The 21,697-nt window shown below is 40.4% G+C and overlaps 1 protein-coding gene across 1 annotated transcript in view; it reads left to right on the plus strand.

Moving 5' to 3' along the window:
- The window catches only part of SPATA17 (spermatogenesis associated 17), a 164,811-nt gene that overhangs the window by 15,430 nt on the left and 127,684 nt on the right, over positions 1-21,697 (plus strand). The window contains 3 exon segments of the mRNA XM_084783343.1: positions 5,541-5,630; positions 7,641-7,722; positions 15,775-15,825. Coding sequence (XP_084639469.1) covers positions 5,541-5,630; positions 7,641-7,722; positions 15,775-15,825 — 223 coding nt within the window.

Genomic DNA, 21,697 nt, shown 5'->3' on the forward strand with positions numbered 1-21,697 from the left:
AGGCCAAGGCTACACAAGGAGACTTTGTTCCAAAAGATAACATGTAATCAGTAGAATGGATGATAAATTACCATGGGAAAAGAATATTTGAGAAATAAGACTTTTGTAATGAATTCTTTTTTAAAAGATGAAGGCTGACATAATGCTGACTGGTGAGTCTGAGTCTCTGCTATGAGCCATTGGCTTGATAGCCCTGCCATTCTTGTCAGAGCACCAGCCATGAGCATATGGAGAAGAGAGTTGAGACATGTTTCTTTGCTATGTTGAAGCCAAGGTACCTAAGGAGCATCTCACTACTGGCATTCTAGCTACACTGCTTAGAAGTGCTCACCCTTTAAGAATCCATCAACTAGCTTGGCATGGTGGCACACACCTTTAATGCCAGCAGAGGCATGCAGATCGCTTTAAGTTCGAGGCCAGCCTGGTCTACAAAGAAAGCCAGGACAGCCATGGCTACACAGAGAACCCCTGTCTCAAAAAAAAAAAAAAAAAAAAAAAAAAGGGGGGGGGCGGGGGAGAAAAAGACAAAGATAAATGAACCAGTCAACTGATTTTTTTAAAGTCTCTCTTCTCTTGTTCTTTCCTAGAAACAATCTCTTCCACTTGTGAATGTTTTTAAAATGTATTATTTAATATAGTATTTAATTCTTCACTCATTTTATTTAATGTTATCTTCAGAAATATTAGCTTGGAAGCCCGTGTACATAGAAATTGTATATGTATGTCTTTGAGACGCATACTAGCTTCACAGAGTTTTATGTGGTAAATAGCTTTGAATTAATGAATAATTTATTGCCCAACCAGTATACATTTTTCCCATAAGTTTCAGAGATAGCATTTTAAAAATAATACAATAATAAGTAAGTAGGTAATATTTATTTGTGGACTTGGAAAGATGGGTGAGTGGTTAAGACAATTTGCTGCTCTTACAAAGGACCCAAGTTTGGTTCCCAACACCCACATCAGGCAGTTCACAACTACTTGTAACTCCAGTTCCAGCTGGCCTTCATGGGTACCTACATAGTGTGTATACACTGAGAATTATACACACGCAGCAAAAATTTATTTTGAAAGGAAATACTTAAAATGTCTATTTAATTGTTTTTAAGTTGGGGTATGGCTGTGTTCTTTAGGAAGACTTCAGAGTTCTGGAATGCATCATGCAGATCTCCTTCCCTGGCCTGCTGAATTCTGGGACTACAGGAACTGGTGTTTGTGCTGGCATACTATGGTCTGGATTTGAGTTGATGCTATTCATCACTCTTCCCACTAAGTTCTTTGTGGTGGGCTATCAAACGTGCCTCTGCAGTTAATATTACTGAAGTGTTAAAGGAGAAACAATTTAGAATTAAGAAATTTGACTAGTGGCTTTTTTTGTTTGTTTGTTTTTTGTTGTTTGTTTTGTTTTTCGAGACAGGGTTTCTCTGCGTGCCCTGACTGTCCTGGACTCGCTTTGTAGATCAGGCTGGCCTTGAACTCAGAGATCTGCCTGCCTCTGCCTCTGCTGGGATTAAAGATGTGCGCCACCACGCCGGGCTTGACCAGTAACTTTCTTAAACTAAAAAAATGACTCATAGTTTTCTAAGATTTTATTGGATTCTCTCATTTGCCCACTTTTTAATTGCAAAAGCATCATGCGGCTATTATGTAATGAACCAAATTAATAAAATTCCCCTCTCAAGTTTCATTCCCTGAGTTCTGTATTCTGCACAGAACTACAATTCTGTATGTGCAGTGCCATATGCACTCAGCAAAACTGCCTCTTACAAATAGGAGAACACAAGATATTGTGCTGTATATCTTTCGTCATTATGCTTTTTCCATTTCAGATGTACTGATATACTTAATTTTCTGCAAGAAGAACATTACATTCTATATTGTTTCTGTACTAGTGCATCTTTCATTAGGTCGATCCTCCTGTTTCAATGTTTGTAGTACAATGCTATATTATGAAAACAAAAGTCTACTAGCAGTCATTTGGTATAGTCAGAAAACTGGTGAGACAGCTGGCGTCGGCTCAGCTAACCATGTGCAGTTGCACTGCCCCAGCCTTCCCTGGGGTGGATGCTGAGGCACTTGAGTTTCTTTACAACTTCCTCTATCTTGTATTTCTTCAGAAGCATCGTTAGGATTCTTCCAGTGTTGTGAGTTTGGATTGGTGGGCCCTTAGGAGGAGTGGCCAAGGGTGGACCTGCTGGGGATGCGGGAACTACACACTCATCATTGCGTTGTCATTAAGGAAGGTTCTGGAAGCCACATCAGACTCAGTGCACAGCAGGAGTGCTTCCTTAACGCCTCACAGGGCCTCTTGCCTCAGTTCTGTGTTTGGTGGCTCAGCATGGGGCAGCAGCAGGCAAGGATTCTTGGGGTGTGCTGGCCACCATCCTAGCCTACTCATGGACTTCTAGTCAAAGAGAAACACTGTTTCAAAAAAGCTGGCACCTGAGGAATGACACCAGAGGCTGACCACTGACCTCTTCATCAATACACACTTGACTTACTTGTCTCTGCACCTCCATGAGAACACATACGCATGCAGATGAGCACACAAGGACACACCAAAGTGCAGACTACTGTTTACTGTGTTTCTATTCTATGATTTATTCTTATAAAATTCTTTACTTTAGAAAATGAAAAACTATCCTAAAAATGCATAATTTATACCTACTGATCCATTCATTTAAGTATTGTATTTAATGTTTTTTTTAAAAATATGTTTGATTCCTGTCTTGAAATACCTTACCAGATACTGCCCTGGGGATATGGGAGGGGGTGAGCCATCCCTGCCCTGATGACAGGGAGCAGGAGAGCTGGCCCTGCCATGATGATATGGGAGTGGGAGAGTGAGCCCTACCCTGATTACAAGGGAGCAGGTGAACCAGCCCTGCCCTGAGGACACAGGAGTGGGTGAGCCAGCCCAGCCATGATGAGCGGGTCCTACCCTGGGGACATGGGAGCAGGAGAGCAGGCCCTGTCATTATGACAAAGGAACAGGCACTGATCCAGGGCTCTGAGTGGATCTCACCTCAACATCTACCCAATGTATGACCTGCTGGAACACATGAAGGGACCAGACCTGCAGATTCAAAGATTAAGGCACCAACCAAGGACAATACAGGCAGTAAACTTTAAACCCCTACCCAGATCTAGCCAATGGACAGAACAGTCTCCACAGTTGAGTGGAGAGTGGGGTATGACTTTCACACGAACTCTGGTGCCTCATATTTGACCATGTCCCCTGGAGGGGGAGAGCTGGTGGCACTCAGAGGAAGGATAGCAGGTTACCAAGAAGAGACTTGATACCCTATGAGCATATACAGGGGGAGGAAATCCCCCTCAGTCACAGTCATAGGGGAGGGGAATTAGGGGAAAATGGGAGGGAGGGAAGAATGGGAGGATACAAGGGATGGGATAACCATTGAGATGTAACAAGAATAAATTAATAAAAAATAAAAAATAAAAAGAATCTCCTAGACACAGCAACAATGGGATATCCGACAGCAGTCCCAGTGAGGATCCAGTAACAACAGTGTAAGCCTCAAACCAGACCCGTGACTCATAGTAATGAACATTTGAAAGTAAACACATGTGGACAAAAGGCTATACTGCATGATACACTACAGCTTCTGTGACAAGATTTTTTGTTTGTCTGTTTGTTTTATTTTACTTGAGGGAGGAGAGGGATTTTTGGTGCATAGCATGTAAATCATAGACATTCAATAAAATTAAAAGAAATAAATAAAATTAAATTTAAAAAAAGAAATACCTTACCAGATTTGTGGCTGTGATAATACTGTGTTTTTACAAATTGTTAATGTGAGGTTACAAATGGTTAATTCTAAGGTTACAAATTGTTAATGTAAGGTTACAAATGGTTAATTCTAAGGTTACTTTGTTTCTAATCCATCAAATTCAAATATAATTGCTGTCCTGTAGTTTGACCTTAGTGACAAGGCTGTGTTTTACATATGTATGTCCTGTGTCACCTGTCATGAAGTCACCAGAGCTTAGATACATGTGACCGCTGGGCACCTTTGATGTGTCTTTGTAGATGAGCTTCTGTTCACAGACGTGCATTCTAACTGCATTGAAAAGCTATGGGGGGTCATTGACAAATGGTAAGTGCTTTGTATGCTCATCAGCTCATGATCCTTGATTGATTACCACTTTAATTGAAGATAATGCATAGAGTATGTTTTTTAAAATGATTATAGTATATGTAGTATGTTTATATTACATCCCTCCAACTCCTCTAGTGTGTCCCCACTCCTCAAATTCATGGCCGTTTTTCTTTATTTTTGTTTTATACACACATAAATGAACATGTAATTACAATGGCTGAATCCACTTAGTGTTGTCCATATGTGTATGTTTATAGGACTGACCACTTGATATTGGATAACTAATTAAGGGGTTTATCCCTGTCGAAGACTGGTTCTTTCTCTCTTAGCAGCCATTCACTGCTTGTAGATGTTCTTCTGGAGATGGGGCCCCTCCCCCCATTCATGTTGGCATGTCAACTGATGTTGTAATTGTTTAGCTCTTGTTTAGGTGACATATTGTTGAAGTTTCCTGTGTGCAGCCCTTATGTCCTATAAGGAAGACATTGTCTCACCACAGACATCCTGGGTTTCTGGCTGTTCTCTGATGAGCAGTGAGACCTACACTTGTCTGTGGTATAAGGATACGTTTAGGAATGTAGCTATAGATTATGCTGGTTTGGGAACCTGTAAGTGGTAGGTTCTTCTTTACAAAGCATCTGCCTCCATGACCTCACCTGCCACAGGTAGTTGGCTAGATTTACAGTCAGGCATGAGTTCCCTCTTACTGAGTGGGTTAACTGTATGGCAGCCAGCTTGTAAAAGAAACACTCTGCAGTCCATTGGGCTATTACTTTATCAATTGGCAGTGGAAAGGCAAGCTAATAATGGCATTGATTTGGATAGATACATAAATAAGGATGTCTTGTCTCAACTTTTTGCTTTGTTGTAAGTCAGTAAAACCTAAGAATTAAGTTTCTTGTCTTTTGTAAGCCTGTGACCCACTCACTGAATTCTTTAATATAAGCAGTCCCTTACCAGAGTAGGGAATTTATGATGGATTCATTTGAATTAGAGGCAGTTCATTTAACTGATGAGTGAGTTAAATATGCAGGCATTTTACTTCCCATGATACATGTGTAGTGGCATTTAAACCATAAGTTCAAATAATTATGTTTTTAAAATACTGACAAAGTAGCACATTGTTTTTCATTCCCTAATAAAAATTGCTACCAAATTAATTAGTAGCATAACAGATGATTATAAAAATAAAATAGGCAAAGCTGTTGAAAGCTCATGGCTTCTCAGAGAAAGGTTAATTTTTAAAACACTGCTCATTTTTTTGAAATGTGTTTTTCTTAATTTAGTATTTTAATTTCTTTAAAATGACATTTGAATTGTAATTACCATCTCAGAAGAAATTAAAAGTTAAGGTTAACAGGTTGATTTGCCTTAGAATTACATTAGTTACTAATGAAATACTTTTAAAATGTCTTTTAGTGTTGTTGACACATTGAGGAAAAGAGAGAACGAGGCAGCTGTGAGGATTCAGAGCTGGTTCCGAGGGTGCCAAGTCCGTGCATACATCAGGTACATGCATTTTACCACAGAGGCCTCACTTGCAACCTGCTGTACAGGCCTGTTGGTGTGTGTAGCACTTATGTCAGGTACCTCTAGTTTTCCTCAATAGTGAAGTTATTAACTTCATGGTGTCCTCATAAAGGAGACCCAGAACACTTCTGATTCTTTTTTACTGGTATGTCAAATGGATTTGCCATATGTAGACCTTTTATAATTCTCAACATTGTAAGAACATTTGGTTGAATATCCCCTCCCCCCAAAAAATTCCTTATGAGTACATAAGGGATGAGTTAACTGGTGGTCCAGGAAAGGGCCTGGGGAAGAGGAATCTTGAGATTTCCCAACACATGGGTTGATGAAAGCAATGAGTTGAAATGGTGCTACTCTAATCATACCTATGATGGATCTCCTCCTATCTTAATTGCTCTTGTGATTTTCTTGAGTGCTCAGAGAATTAAAAAAAAATATTATCATTGATTCTGAGAACAGATAGACAGTAGAGCTCACATGTGTACATCACATGTGAACAGGTATTTCCTACATAAGGCAGAAGAAGAACACGCCTGGCTCTAATAACCCTGAGAACTGGCTGAGGGGTACACTTACAACACTTCCTTATTACCCAAGGGAAGCCAGAGCTGTAAGTTCCAAGTTGTAACGTGAGGCTCTGCTTTCTTTCATCACTGTGCACTCTAGACACAAGTCTGCGATGCATCAGAGACTCTGGAAATATGAGAAATAGAAGGGCCCATGTTTGTTGACATAAGAACCATTTCCCTGAGCTCCCTAAGCATGATTTCATTAGTCATTCCTAGGTTATTTCTCAACATACCAGCTGTGAAGTGTGCATAGAACACAATTTTAATGTGTTTTCTCTGAGCCAGGAGTACTGCAAGTTCAAGGCTAACCTGGGCTAGAGTGAGTTCAAGGAAAGCCTGGGTATCTTAGTGTATACCTGACTCAACACAAGTGATAAGAGTGTTGGGGAGCTGGGTCTGCGGTGGAACACTTGCCTGGCATATGGGGAACCCTAGAGTCAATTCACACATGGGGGAGAGGTAGGAAAAGAAATAATAATGGATGAAAATAGTATTTAGTTATAAGCCCAAGAGTAATAATAAACGTTATCTAGTGCTGCTTCTTCTGTATGAGATTAATAATCCCTCTGAGTTCTTTATAATATAATCCCTGATTGTTTTGTGGTTCTTCTTGCTCTATGTAGTTTATTTTACATATGTATAATAATATAAACATATGTAAAAAATAAAAAGTATTAATAAAAAAAAAACACCAGAGCTCACTAATTGCTGAGCTTCACTCACAGGAAGCCAGGGAGAGCAGCCCCATGCAGCAGGAAAGTGGTAAGCCTATGCTGAGGACAGATGTGACAGCATCTTCCCAGATGTGTGGCTGTTGGTGTGGCTGACATCTGAGCCCTGCACCTTGTTGCAGTGAAGGCATTTTGGAGGATGTGGGCATAGCACACTCAGGGGAACCCAAGAGCAGCTGATGAAGCACCTGTTTGCCCCTAGCCTAGCCACAGAGGGACAGAGGGGATCCTAGATCCGTCACCCATAGGGTCTGCCATTAGGAACGTGGAGTGACCGTGAGCCTCGGTTTCTCCAAGTGTGAAATGTCAGGCTCTTTTTGCCAACTCTTGCAGACAACAGCCTTTTCTTGCTGAGAACTCATCTAAGGTGAAAAACAAAGCCTTTATGGTCAAAAAAGCAATTCACATAGAGTCAGGCCTGGGGTACATATATGTCTGTGATCTGAGTCCTTGGGAGCTAGAGGCAAGAGGGATTTCAAATGTCCATGGCAAGCCAGGTCTACATCATGAGTTCTAGGCCAGGCATCAAGACTTTGTATCAAAGAGAAAAGTTAAACAAGATGAAATACAAATAATGAAACAAAAATAGAATGAGGATGCGTAGAGCCTTAAATTTGAATGTGACTGTGTGAAGTATAGAGACATCTCTCTTTCAATGAACACATGCTAATACTGTGTTTTCATTCCAGGCACTTGAACAGAATTGTGACAGTTATGCAAAAGTGGTGGAGAAGTTACTTAGGCAGAAAACGTTACCAACTTATTGTTGAGGTAAGTATAACCTTTGTATTATGCCAACATTTGAGTTATACAGCATGCTGCAAGATGTATTTAGTTATAAATGAACTGCGCCTCTGTGTAAAATGTCCCCCAGAAGTCTCTGTACTGAAGACTTATGGTGGTGCTAGTTTGGGAAATTCTGGAACTTTTAGGAAGCAGGGTCCAGATCAAAGAAAAAGGTCACTTGGCGTTTGCCTTTGGGGGCTGTCTTGTTCCGGCCCTCACCTCTGTTCCTCCTGCCTCCCTTTCCCTTCCCTTCCTGGCCTTACTAGGTGGCCCGATTTGGCCTCGCCACTGTGCGGTTCTACCTGATCATGGCCTAGAAACAATGGTGCCCACTGTCCATGGACTGAAACCTCAAAGCCACGGGCCAGAGTGAGCCCTGCCTGCCTTGTAAGCCGGCTCCTCTGGCTACACTGGTGTATAGAGGACACACAAATCTGAGCTGAATTTTGGAGGGAGACTTTTCTGAGAAGTGTTTCTTTTTCTTTTTTTCTGGGTGACTAACTTCATTAAGCCTGAACTGCATTAGGTACTTTAATTTTAATACCTTTCACTCTGTGCATCTAGTTGACTTATGAATTGATGGATGTCTGTATGTTCTAGTGAGGTCTTTACAAGCAGGTACGTAGCTTATCCTAGGATCTCCCCCACTTTCAATGAATGTCTCCCTAGAGTCAGTCAACAAGCTCATGAGGACGTTCACTATGTCAACACAGACATGGCATCTCTCCATTCTCTCCTTAGTACACTCTACAAATTTTGTCTTATAGGTAAATGAGATTTCAAAAAATCAGTAAATAAGGCTAGTGAGATGGCTCAGTGGATAAGTGCTTTTGTTCCCAAGCCTGATGACCTAAGTTCAATCTCTTCAACTCACATGGTGGGAAGAGAGAACTGATTCCTGCAAGCTGTTCACTGACCTTCGCACACCTGCCATGGAACACATATGCATGCGCACACACATACAATTAAACAAGTAAATGTAGTTTTCAAAAATTTTTAAGAAATTATTCTTAAATCAATAATTAATAGTCCCAATATGGGCTTCATTGAATATTTACCTATTTGTAACTATATCACTATGTATTTGCAATTAGTTTTGATGCACAGCAAATGATTACATGGTGTGTTTAAGCTGGTTGGCATTTAACAAGTACATGCCATTTGCCTGGCATTTTGTAACTTTGTCTATCAAGATGCTCTTAAAAACTTAGCTTTTATGATACCCATTTGGCAAGTTGTGCATGCAAGGCACAGGCATTCCCTTGTGTGCTTGGAGCCATAGTTCACATGGCTCCATGGTGTGCAACTCTGATCATTGCTAGCATCCTGATTTAAACTTCTGCAAGGACACACAATGTGCCTCGCTATTGCTGGATTCTCCCACCAAGGTGCTTTAGCACATGTTCTCTTATGAACCTTTTTGAGAATGGATAGAGAGTGAAAGCTACTTGTTAGCTGTTAAAGACTAGGCTGAATAACTGCTCCCTGTATTAAGAAGCAGAGATAAACTGCACCTGACTGGTCATGGGTCTGATTACAGCATGTCTAACTTCTTTCATCACTTGATTTTGATTAATGCACCATTTGAAATACAGTCCTTTGAATTAAGCAATCAAATGTCTGTTTCTGTTTGCATCTAACAGTTTTTGATAGGAAACTTTGGGAAGAATATTTACAAGTCCATAATTCCCTGGGTGTCTCACCTGCCAGGCTGGGGATTTTCTTTTATTTTTCAAATAGAATGTCACAAATTTTGGTAATTACCTTTGTTTAGAATATATTTAAATAGCCCTTATTGTTGACTTAAATGTGCATAGATACAAAATTTTTCATTCTATCTGAACTTAATTTTGCTATTTTAATAGAAAACTTAATTTTACACTTGAATTCATTTTGTCCTTCACAGTGGAAAAAGTGTCAACATTCTATTAGTGTTTCTGTCAAAAATGTTTCTTTTGGTGCCTTTTAGTGCTGTTTTCTAGACTGAAGTTTGCTTTCTTCTTTTTCCTTCCAGCTTTGACATCCAGTTTTCTTTTTAAAAATTCACTGTACGTTTATTGATATTTAAGGCCATTTAAAAAGTAATTTTGTAGCAATTTTAGGTATATAAAAAAGTTGCTAATGCATACAAAAACTTCCATACAATGATCACTCGGGTTCTGCATCCAGAGAAAGGAGTTCACATTACTGCTTTCTTGTCTCTCAAACTTTTTATCACTATATACATATTGTTTTGTGTATGTGTATTTGTCTGTATGTTCTTATGTGTGTAGGAACACGTGTGTGCATGCATTTAGAGGCCAGAGGACAACCTGGTCTCATTTCTTGTATGCCATCCACCTTTTCTTGAGATATCCATAGATAGCATCCATGGGTAACAGGGAATGCAGTCTCTGGAGGTCAAGGCAATGCTCTTGAACTTAGCCTCACATGTGAAAGAAGTTCTGGGAATAAGCTGGGCACTGGAAACAATGGAAGCGTGAGCTTGCTGATGACAGGCCTCAGGGAGTGTGCAGAACAGCAGAAGGCTGGTGAGGACTGGATGTGACTTTCAGAATAAAATTCTCTGCATTTTAAAGGGAGATTTAAAGCAATCTATTGAATTCACTTGCTCCTAATAGTGTTTTGTGAAGTGAAATATACAGATCATATATTCCGTCATGTTTTAGACGGTTCATACTTTACCTCTTCCTGCTTCTACTGGCTGTGGCTGGGCCATATGCTGTGAGCTGATGGGACGTAGGTCACATCCCAGCTGGCACTTTAAGAGGGTTTATTGTTCTTAACTTTGCCACTATATAATTAGTATTATGCTCTATAGCAAATCCTGTTTTTAGTCCAGCCTGAGGGCAGTTTGAAACTATAAAAAATATTGTAATACATGATTAATTTGATATGTTGTAAAAGAAATGTATGTAGCTTAGTTCCAATTTTTTAAGTTGTGATCATCCAGTCAGGGACATGTATTGATTGCTTTATGGTAGAACAGTTTAACTGATAAAGATAATTGTGTTTTGAACCATTATTGTTGAAATTATAAATGTTGTTTACTACATTGCTGGAGAGTCAAGATACACAGTATTAATATATAACAAGCCAGTCTACATTTCTTACAAGGGATTAAAGCTTGATAGAACGTTTGACTGAACAGTAAGAAAAGAACTTTATATGACTTTAAATGGGGTTTAAAAAAAAAGCCTGTCGGGGTTCATTGTGTGTTGTTATGATAAATGCCGATTATTCTTATTATAAAAGGAAAAACTATATAAAATATGCCACTATTTTTAAACTAATAATAGATTGGCATTACTGTTTCTGCAAATTTTTTACTTTGCATTAGACAATGCTTCTATAGATGGGAAAATATCCCTCTGTTTTGATATTTCTCTTTGCAAGATTTCCAAGTCAATTGCAATACAGGCCGGATTCCTCACCTTCAATGTCAAGGGAAAGACTGAGATGTAGGAATGCTTTCTCTTCAGAGTCTTAAACTTGAAATAAACAGCAAACATGGGGCAACTTAAAGCTCTGAGCTATTGGCATAAATTTTTGTTGATTTTCATCATAATCATGACATAAATTCAGATTGGTTCACCTGCTTCTACACACTGATTGTACCAAAGGTAACTATGAGAAAGAATAGAGGTGGTTTTAGGTTTTTGTTTGTTTGTTTGTTGTTTTGTTTTTGCTTTTTCAAGACAGGGTTTCTCTGTGTAGCCTTGGCTGTCCTGGACTCGCTTTGTAGACCATGCTGGCCTCGAACTCTCAGCGATCTGCCTGCCTCTGCCTCCTGAATGCTGAGATTAAAAGCATGCCACCACGCCCTTCTTGGTTTTAGTTTTTATGGCAAAAAGAAATCAGTGGTACCAACCACATTGTTATCAGTTGCTGACAAGAAGGAAAAGCATATACCTCAACAGCAGGCCATTCTAATGAGGAATCAGGAACTCAGAGCAGCAGTAAAGCAGTGAACAGCAGAGCTCCTCTTAGCTGCCCTCTGTGTGTGCAGGATTTCTCAGTCTTCATTCTCACTGCGTTTGTAAACGCTGGCTACACTTCATACAGTGATTGTGAGAGCATGGCTTACTTTACATGTATGCTTCTGAGGGACTTAGCCATTTCTTCCCTCAAATTCATCTCTTCTCAATTTCTATCAAAATGCTTAACAACCCAGGAAAGATTAGCTAATGTGGGGTGTTCCTGCACCCTGTGTACTGTGCATAAAAGAGGAAAGCCAAAACCGAAGAAGAGCAGAAGTCTGACAAGCTCAGGTGAAGTTTATTCTTCAAGAGGTTAGTTAGCAGAAACTGAAATACGGGTTTCAGCCAGGCGTGGAGTGTTTCCAGCTGCCCAGGACTGAGCATGTTAGGGACCTGCAGCAGCTGGACTGAGGCAGCCTGGCAGCATGAGCTCGGGGTGCTGCAGAAGTGAAGGCTGATGGGTAGCACTCATCCTGTCTGCTTTGCAGGCTGCTGGTTCTGCTCAGGGAAAGACCCTGCTGTGGGCGCTGTAAGGCTCCACTCTGAAGACTCACTCTATCCACACTTTCTGGTTATTTCCAGAGCATGGTCAGGCCTTCTCCTTTGACTAGAAGTGTTCACACCCACTTCTTCATTGACTCCAGCCAGCACCTGACTTTTACAAGTTAATGCTTTCATTGAGTCCGTTGTTATTAAAAAAAAAAAAAAGGACCCTCACAAATTTCTAATTGTGTAATGTAAAACATTTTAACTATAATGAACATGAATGGGTTGTCTCCAGGAGTGAGTGTGATGGAGTTCATAGCTGAAGCAGGTAACACGTAGCTGTTTCATTTCTCCTATAGAGTAAATACTGCTGGTGAGAGTGCGCTCCCACGGCTTTCTTCATCTCTCCGCATTCTTTCTTACACCCTGCTTCTCTGTCTACGAAGTAGTTCATACTGAGGAGGCAGATAGACGAGAACTGCTCTCATATTGGGCAAAGTATAATAAATAATCAGCATTCACCACAGCCAAACATCAGGATGCCTTTCCCCATTGTCTCCTTACCCTCAGCCTAACTCCTCTGTTGTTCTCAGCTGTGGTTGCCCCTCTGCCTGGAGTCACTCTTTGCTGTTTCCTGCATGCATACTTAGGGAGTCTCCCCTCTCTCCCTATCCCAAGCACCACCAGCTGGAGCTCAAAGTGAGCACTCTCCCAGCTCCAGTGGAAATGACTCCCAGGAAGATTTAAATGACTTCCGTATCACAAACATGACCATTTTGGTCAAATTTTGCCAAATAGGAACTCTACTTCAGTATCAGCTATGCAGACAAATAAGTACATTCTCCAAAGGAATATGCATCAGAAGGCATATCTGAAAATATTGTGAAAATTGGCCCAAGAGATGTGGCAAAGGGCATAGGAGGGCATACCAAACGCTAGCCTTTGCCCCCCCCCCCCCCGCCAGGGATTCTTACTCTGTCCTGCAGGTGAGGTGCAACCCTTTTAACCTTCCTCTCCCCACTTCCCTCCTGCCTCCCTCCATTCCCTTCTGGCATTTACCCAAAATGACTGAGCATCAGTGAGTGGGCACTGTATTGACATCACAGTGAGACAGCGTTTCTCCCCATTCTTATCATCACAACGGATGCCACCTTCCTGCTTAAAATGAGCTTGTGCCTCAATAACAAAGGATATTAGATTGGTAAACAGTAAGGAGAACAAAAATTTCATTTTTAGTTTAGCTTGTGTTATATGAGTTGCTACCACAGCCTCTGCTTACCCAGCTACATGGGACATTAATGTAACAACAACAACAACAACAACAACAACAACAAAATCATTGTTCAGACTAGAAAAGCAAAGACTAAACTGAAATTTTATGAAAATGTGAAACGGGTACCTACATGTCTGAGATTGGATGTAGATGAGCACAGTTCAAACACAACCGGGGTTTTGTAGTGTTTTTTTTAAAAGATTATAAAACATATATAATAAATTGTACCATTTTAATCATTTTAACTTTGCTATCCAGAGGAATTCACCTTTTTAAAAATGTCTTATTTTTAATTATGTGTCCATGTGCATATGTGGGTGTGCGCACATGGATGCCTGCACAGGACAGCTGAGGTGTTTGATCACCTTGACCTGGAATGACAGCAGTTATAGGGCTGGGAACTGTGGGACTCAGGTCTTCTGGAAGAGTGGTATGGGCTCCCAACAGCTGAGCCGTCTTCCTGGCAATGTCAGCATCAACATGGCCAATGCAATATGCACGGAAGGATTCATTCAGTTCTCCTCAGTGACAGGGTTTATGCCGCATTTGCTTTAAGGAAGACACACATGTTTAAGGCAGAAATGTAAATAACATATTGCAGCCGGCTGCTTTTTAATTGCCCAGATTGTTGATGAATCACACAGCCCTGCGGCTCTCCACTATTGGCTCTGGATCAGACTAGGCAACTGGAGCAGGTTAAGGAGAGGGAAAGCCCCTTGTATGGATTCTTGTCTGTCTTGAGGAAGAAGTGCCCGTGATAGAGGGTTGAGTTTATTTTTCTATTCTTTTCCCAGAAAACTTAGCACTCATAAGCCAAGGTGAAGTTCTGCTAGTTGCATGACTATTGATTGGATAAAGGTGCATGAGGTTTTATATTATAAAGGAACGCTTTTGGGAATCCCCCCATCCCATCTTACACTAGCTGCTCTGAGGGCTGACGAGCCCATCAGTGTCAGTGCCTGTGGAGTGGCTGGAGCATCACAGGTCCAGACCAGAGTTACAATTTGTCTTGGCATCGTCAGATTCTTTAATAATCATCCTTTGCGATCTCTGTGTCTAAGCTAACATCCTTCTGATTAGCATGGAAAACCTTTCAGAGTATGTTTAAAAAAAAAACACCCTGGTTTCCACCAACTGAAGGCTAAGGGTACATCAGAAGCTCTGAGGCCTGCTTACTACCCCCCTGCTTTGCTGTGATCTACCTACCTGGTGGGTCCACCAGTGCATTCCAAAAGTGCCTTGATTTATCACTTTCTTTATTCTGTAACTATTAAAATTTCAATGACCATGTTGTCACGTTGGGACATGAAATTTGAGGTAACCTGAATCTGAACTCCTGAACTGTGGTCAATCATATTTAGCTCAAGAGTAAGCCAGCTCTTTTTTTTTTTTTTTTTTTTTTTTTTTGAGGTGAGAGTTGTATTTTTGTGTTAACAGTATCAAGTTGAAAAACAATATATGTATGAATGGTTTTACTGATTATTTTACTATGGTGAGCCCTGTGAATTTTTTATTTTTAATGAAAAGACAGAGCAGATAGGGAAATTTAATTCAAGACAGTACTTTGATTAGAACAAGAAACATTGCTGAACGCTCCTTTACTATACATAGATTTGAGTAGTAATAGAGCTTCTTTCTTAGAAACTAAGAGTTTAGGAAATCTTCACTCTACCAAGGGATTTGCTGTAACGTGATATCATTATATTTGTGATTTTATGGAGGTAAAATGAATACTAAATGAAACAAAATTCCCAAGGCTGACTCAGGAGGCAGCTAAGCACACAGCATCTCACATAGATGGTTGGAAGGCACAATTTTGCCCCATCACTGCATCCATATCCTTGAATGGCTTCGACTGAAGACAGCATTTCTTTGAATTTTTCATTAAACCCGACGTCTTGAAATATGAATTCCTTTTATGTTCCTGTGAGTTTTGGCTAAAAGAACCCCAGTGAATAAATCATACAATACGACATGTCACCAGCACTTGTGAATATTTCTGCTTTGTTATTCCATTCTCAGTAGAGCACCATTGATTATCAAACTCAGCGGAGAGCATTTTATGATCATATGTCTCCATTAGCTCTGGGTTTGACTACCATAGATTTTTCTGGTTAAGCTTGCATTATGTATTAGGAAGCCTATCTCTTCAATACAAAGTTTGATTTCATTTTCTAAGCCCAGAACTCTTATTATGTATTATGTATAAAGATTCTTATCCTTTATATGTAAAAATAGGCTTCACTGTCTTTGTGTAACTGAAATCTATGCCATCTTTTCTTTTTCCTTGATTCGCAGGCAGCGTATTATGCTATGAAGATGAATCTCTACAATGAAATGGCTGTCAGGGTAAATATTTCTTCACTTGTTAAACAGATGAAAAGTCAATTGTGCCCTGGATTCCCTTTTTAATAAGAGGAGCACAGCAGAGTAATGCAAATCTGATTGATATGCTAATGAAGAGAGGGTAAAGAACACTAGTTAAAAAGTTAGCTATGTTAAACACCTGGCAGCAGCCCAGAACCTTAGAGTAAACTGTGAAGCACAGAGTTACAAACGCCTATGCTGAGCTGCGTTAGGGATCCCTAAGCCATCGCCAGAGAAAGACGGCAAGTATTGACGATAATGCCTCAGTGTCCATGTGTCATGATATGGACGTACCGTGATAAATGGATGAACATGGCTCTGAGGTCTAAGAACTCTACCTCATATAATGCAATTAAAATTATTCTTATGACTTAACAATAATTACGTTTATTTCCAGCATAGAATTTTTTCTATCATTTCTGTGTTCATTTCATTTCTTTTCTTTTTCTTTAATTTTCTTTTCTTTTCTTTTTTTATTTTATTTTTCGAGACAGGGTTTCTCTGTGTAGCCTTGGCTGTCCCGGACTCGCTTTGTAGACCAGGCTGGCCTTGAAGTCACAGCGATCTGCCTGCCTCTGCCTCCCGAGTGCTGGGATTAAAGGCATGTGCTACCATGCCTGGCTCTGTGTTCATTTTCATGTGCTAATTTTCTAATAGAAAGGTGACTTTAGGGCTGATGATAATGGCTTCAATGGTAAAATGTTTCACTTACAAGCATGAGGAACTGAGTTCTGATCCCCAGAACTCTTGTAAAAAGCTAATTGTGGAGATGGTAGTGGTGCTTTCCCAGGACTAGCAGGGTGGAGGCAGGCTGGTCCCTAAAGCCCATTAGACCAGCATAGCCACATTGATGAGCTTCAGGTTCACTGCTTTTGTCTAAAAAAATAGAAGGAGGAGGAAGAGGAGGAGGAGGAGGAGGAAAAGAGGGCTGGAGAAAGATTCATGAATATCCAACATTTATTTCTCACCACCATATGAGTGCACGTCTGCACACACCTATGCATGCACACACACATGCATGCACACACACACATACACACACATTCTCACACTCACACAGGCATCTCTACAAAAAGTTTAAGGACTCCCTTCAGAGGCTTGCGATGAGTTAACTTTGTCAAAGAGTAGAAACAAGGCTGACTTGTGTAGCGCTGTAAATGATCCTTTAACAAAGATTGATTTTTAAGATTAACTGATCACAGTGAGCAGTGACCAGAACTGAATTTACTTCTAAGTGGTTTTCCTATTAGGTGGAACGTTAAAAACTTTGCTAACATGATAAACGTTATTCAACAGTCAGATGCTAATGGAGCACAGCAGTTGTACAGACACATGTGCAGCCAGTACAAACACCACGTTCATACTTTTCTAATAAAGAACACAGCACATGAGTGCGCTTTTGTTCTTATAATAGATATTAACACGCCAACTTGCTGTAGTTTTTAATGGGTCACCTTTTCTCTGCAGGATTTATGATCCCTTTCCCTGTAGCTGTTCACTCTCTCACTTTTTATTTCTCTACTTCACCATAGACATATTTTTTCTATTAAAATTAGTAACATTTTATTCTTCTTACTCATCTACATGCCAGCCCCCACCCTAGCTATGTTGGACGTCCCTTGGGGCCTAGAGACGGAGTCTTCCTTCTTTAGTTTCCAGTACTTGACTTATGGAAGGTGTTAATAACTGTCTCAGGGTAATTGACCGGAGCTCTCCCTCCCTCTTATTCTTCCCTATATGTGGGACGCCTTTGGCTTGAGTAATTTTTCCCTACATCACTAAGGACTGAGCGCCCTTGTTAGAAGAAATTATTTTTGCTTTTGCTGGGGGTGTTTAAGATGTTTAAATTCCCCGAGTGGGCGCTAGGGATGGGCTGGACTGTAGATGTGACTGGTTGTTCCCTGGAGAACCCCCTTTGTCCTGGACCACACGCAGTGATTTCTCAGTCAGTGTCCTTACTTAATAAAACCTCCAGGGCTAGGAAGAGGCCTACAGACTCTTGTTTTGAGTGATTTGTCTTGATTTTAGCGCCCCAATCACTTCAGTTCAGATTGAAGTGTGTGCGTTATGGGAAATTAAAAACCCTAACAGCAAGATGAGCACTAAAAATGACTGAAAACAAATTTAGAAAGCGCTATGCCTTTAGTGACTCACCCTGCCGTCTATGGATTAATATAAATCACACTATCAAATTATCATTTCTTTTGTTTCTTTCATGTTTAAAACATGAAGAGTGTAAGAAAAATTTATATAGTGACTCTACTTAAAAGTAGCTAACTATGTCATATATAAAGCTGCACCTCAGGCCTGTAGACTACTTGTAATTTTGTTTATATTTATTGTGCTGTGCAGTGAGCATGATTTACAATAACAGCTTTGGTGATTTGAAAGACACGTTGGTAACTTTTTTTAGAAAGAGGATACTGAAGGTCTCATAGGCTGTGGATGGGGTGTGGTGGCTACAGAATGGAGAGCACTGGTCTTAGTCACACAAAGAAAGATTCTCCCACACTTCAGTGTTGGTGTGAAGGTAGGAGGGCACCATGTAGACCGCGTCAGGTGTACACCTCATCGTACTTCCATGTCACTACCATGTTACTGTCATTACACATGCGAGCCCTCACATCAGTTCCCAGAGAAAGCAGAGGCAAGTAGAGCTGAGGATAGCGAGGGCGGCTGTGTTCTCATTGTGTGCATCAGGGCATCGAAACTGGGGAGAACATCAGCAGGGCTTACTTTCCAGGCACTGGCTCTCCAGGCTTTCTTCACTTTTATTTTAAGAAGAAAAAAAAAAGACTTTTGTTTCTCACCCATTGACATTCAGATTACTATGGATTTGGGGGAATAAAGATAAACGCAGTGGAGGAAAATCTTTTATGTGAGCAGATGGCTTTTGATATACCAAGGTTTTGCCATTTGTTTCAGTGCTTAAAATAAACATTATTTATAAGACACTTACAGTGTGGTGTTACCTAATGAGGGGTATGCATCACTGATCTGACTAGCTTAAGAGGTCGTTTAGAACTCTCTGGTTAACAAGCTGGAATCTGCTGAGCACACAATGACTTTGTTTTAAATTATCTATTCTGAGTTGATCAATGACAATAATTGTTTTATTCCAATCACTTCTAAAAGTTGCTAATTACTTTGAAGGGCATGAATACTAGCTATTTTTTGTTAATTTTTTTTTTGAAGTTGTCACCCATTCACCTTGAAACTAAGAAAAACAATGTTGTAAATTTATTCTGGCTCTTGAATGGACTTTAAAAAAATTCCCATCAACAGGAAATATATCCTCCCCTCCCCCCAACATCAGGTGTGCTCATATAGGAAGGATAGCAGCATCCTTACCTACTTGGCCTCCCTACACTGTGAGAAATATGTCTTTAAAATTAAAGATACTCTTCTTATAATGTACACATAAGACAACAGTGCAGAAAGTGTGTGCTTGAGAGCAGAACAGAACGGGTGTGTGTCCTGCCGCTGCCGTTAGCTTTTGTAATGGGTAGGTGAGCCTGAGTAAGTGACTCCACTCAGTTTTTTCATGTTCAACATGAGCCCGAGTCTGTACACAGGCTGCGAGAGTGGAATCTGCTAGGGTTACACTTGGAAATACATGAAGCCCAGTGAATTTCAGCCCCTTCACTTTCTGACAGCTGTTCTCTTTGCTCACCCAAAGCTCAGTTCCTTCCAGCTCTTCCATATACCCATTTTACACAAAGCCGCTTAAGTTATCGTGATGGCTGCTTTAATGTTAACACAAGCTAGAGTCATCAGAGAAGGATGGGTCCTCAATTGAGAAAATGCCGCCGTAAGACCAGGCTGCAGGCAAACCTGAAGAGCATTTTCTTAATTACTGATTGATGGTGGAAGGCCCAGCCCATTGTGGGTGGGGCCTCCCCTTGGCTGGTAGTCCTGGATTATATAAGAAAGAGGCCAAACAAGCCATAGTGAGCAAGCCAGTAAGCAGCACCCCTTCCCAGCCTCTACCTCAGCTTCTGCCTTCAGGTTCCTGCCTTGTTTGTGTTTCTGTCCTGACTTCCTTCACTGATGACTACAATGTGGAAGTGTAAGTCAAGTAAACCCTTTCCTCCCCAACTTGCTTTTGATGGTAGTGTTTCACCACAGCAATAGTAACCCTAACTATACTTTAGTGTGAATAAATTTTAATTGTTATCTTAACTATCACTCACTTACTATATCTTTTACTGAATAAAGGATTTGACAAATGGGATATGTGCCAAGAAAATCGGGATCTCAGAAGAGCCTGTGTGGATGAGGTTGCTACTGCTTCCAGTACTTGGCCAGAGTTGGCAAAGGAAGGAGCCCAGGCCATTGGTGTTGTGTTCCACCCCGACTCCTCCACCCCCACCCCATCCGCCTCCCATCCTCCCATTTCAGGAATCCCTTTCAGTGTTAGGATAGGTGACTTAGCCAATTTGTATTTGTCCTCAACAGTCTGCTTTTCTCAGAAACGGACTTAGTCTTGGCTCTGTCATACACCGACTCTTAGCTACCACAGCCACTCCTTTCACAGATCTTGATGTCTGCTGAAATTTAAATTTAGTAGTATCTTCAGCCACGAGCTATCCTCAGCACCATCATGAGTGACTCACGTTGCTGAGCATGTGTTTTCTGCAGAGCATATCCTCTTATGCTCTGTCCTCTTATCATACTGTTGCAATGTAAACAGATAGAAGTGCTGAAACATTGGAAGCCATCCAGCCACCTATGTGGCCTTCAGCAATTATTTGACCTCACTAAGCATCAATTTTCTCCTCTTTCAAATAAGGCTAATAATCTATACTTCAGCATGAAGTTAGAACATTAAATTAAGTGAAACAAGAAAATGCTCTTATTTGCATGTATTATATATGTGTACTCTCATTTGCTTCTCTGTTTCACTAGAAAGTGGTTTGTACCAATTCCTCGATATTTTAAGACATGATTTGGGTTAAATTATGGAGAATTTCTAAATTAGATATCATATAATTTTATAATAATATTTTTTACTTTAAATAACTGATCTCTAAAATGAGATTGTTTGAGGAGGAGCTTGCGAGGCCATTCAGTGGCTAAGAGCTGTTGCTGTCTTCTGTAGGAAGCTAGGCTCTGAGCACCCGACACACGAGAGGGATCCGGCCTGCCTGTAACTCCAGCTCCAGGGGATTTGAGACCTTTGGCTTCAGCAAGCACTGCACTCAGTTGCAGCTCTCCCATTGTTAACATAATTAACTACATCAACACAGTAAATTAAGATAACTTGAAAAACATCTTATTGACCAACTCTCAATGTAGTTGCGTGACGTTGCTGTGTTATATCATCTGCTTGCTAGAGATGGATGTCTCTAGCTCAATATACTCACAGTTCTTACGGCTGTTTTTGTTTTGTTTTAGTCATTTTTTCCATCCTGAAGGGCTGATTAAAATATTAAAATCCCAACATATATCAGACTTTAAAATGATTGTGGAATTCTTTTAAATGACTTTAAATAACAAAGAAAAATGCTTTCAGACAGCATTGCTGTTTATTCAGTATCAATTCAACATTTCACTTATATGTATGTTAAGCTAAATATCCTTTAGCTAAAAGCAAAACAAAACAAAAACAGTGTTGGGGATAAACCTCCGTGACTAGGGTCTAGACTCCTAATTGAATATAAAGCTTCATTCAGAGAAGACGGACATCCTTGCAGCCTTGAAACTGCTTAATTTGTAAAGACTGTATCCTGCAGTAAAACGGCTCATACCTGAGTCATCCTAGAGATACGTGAAGGGAGCTTAGTTAAACCTATAGGAGGCTAGCAATGATTTTCAATGTCTTCTTCTATTCTATTAAATAAGTTCAGACTTT

Source organism: Acomys minous (assembly GCF_964271855.1).
Source record: "Acomys minous genome assembly, chromosome: 1".
NCBI lineage: Eukaryota > Metazoa > Chordata > Mammalia > Rodentia > Muridae > Acomys > Acomys minous.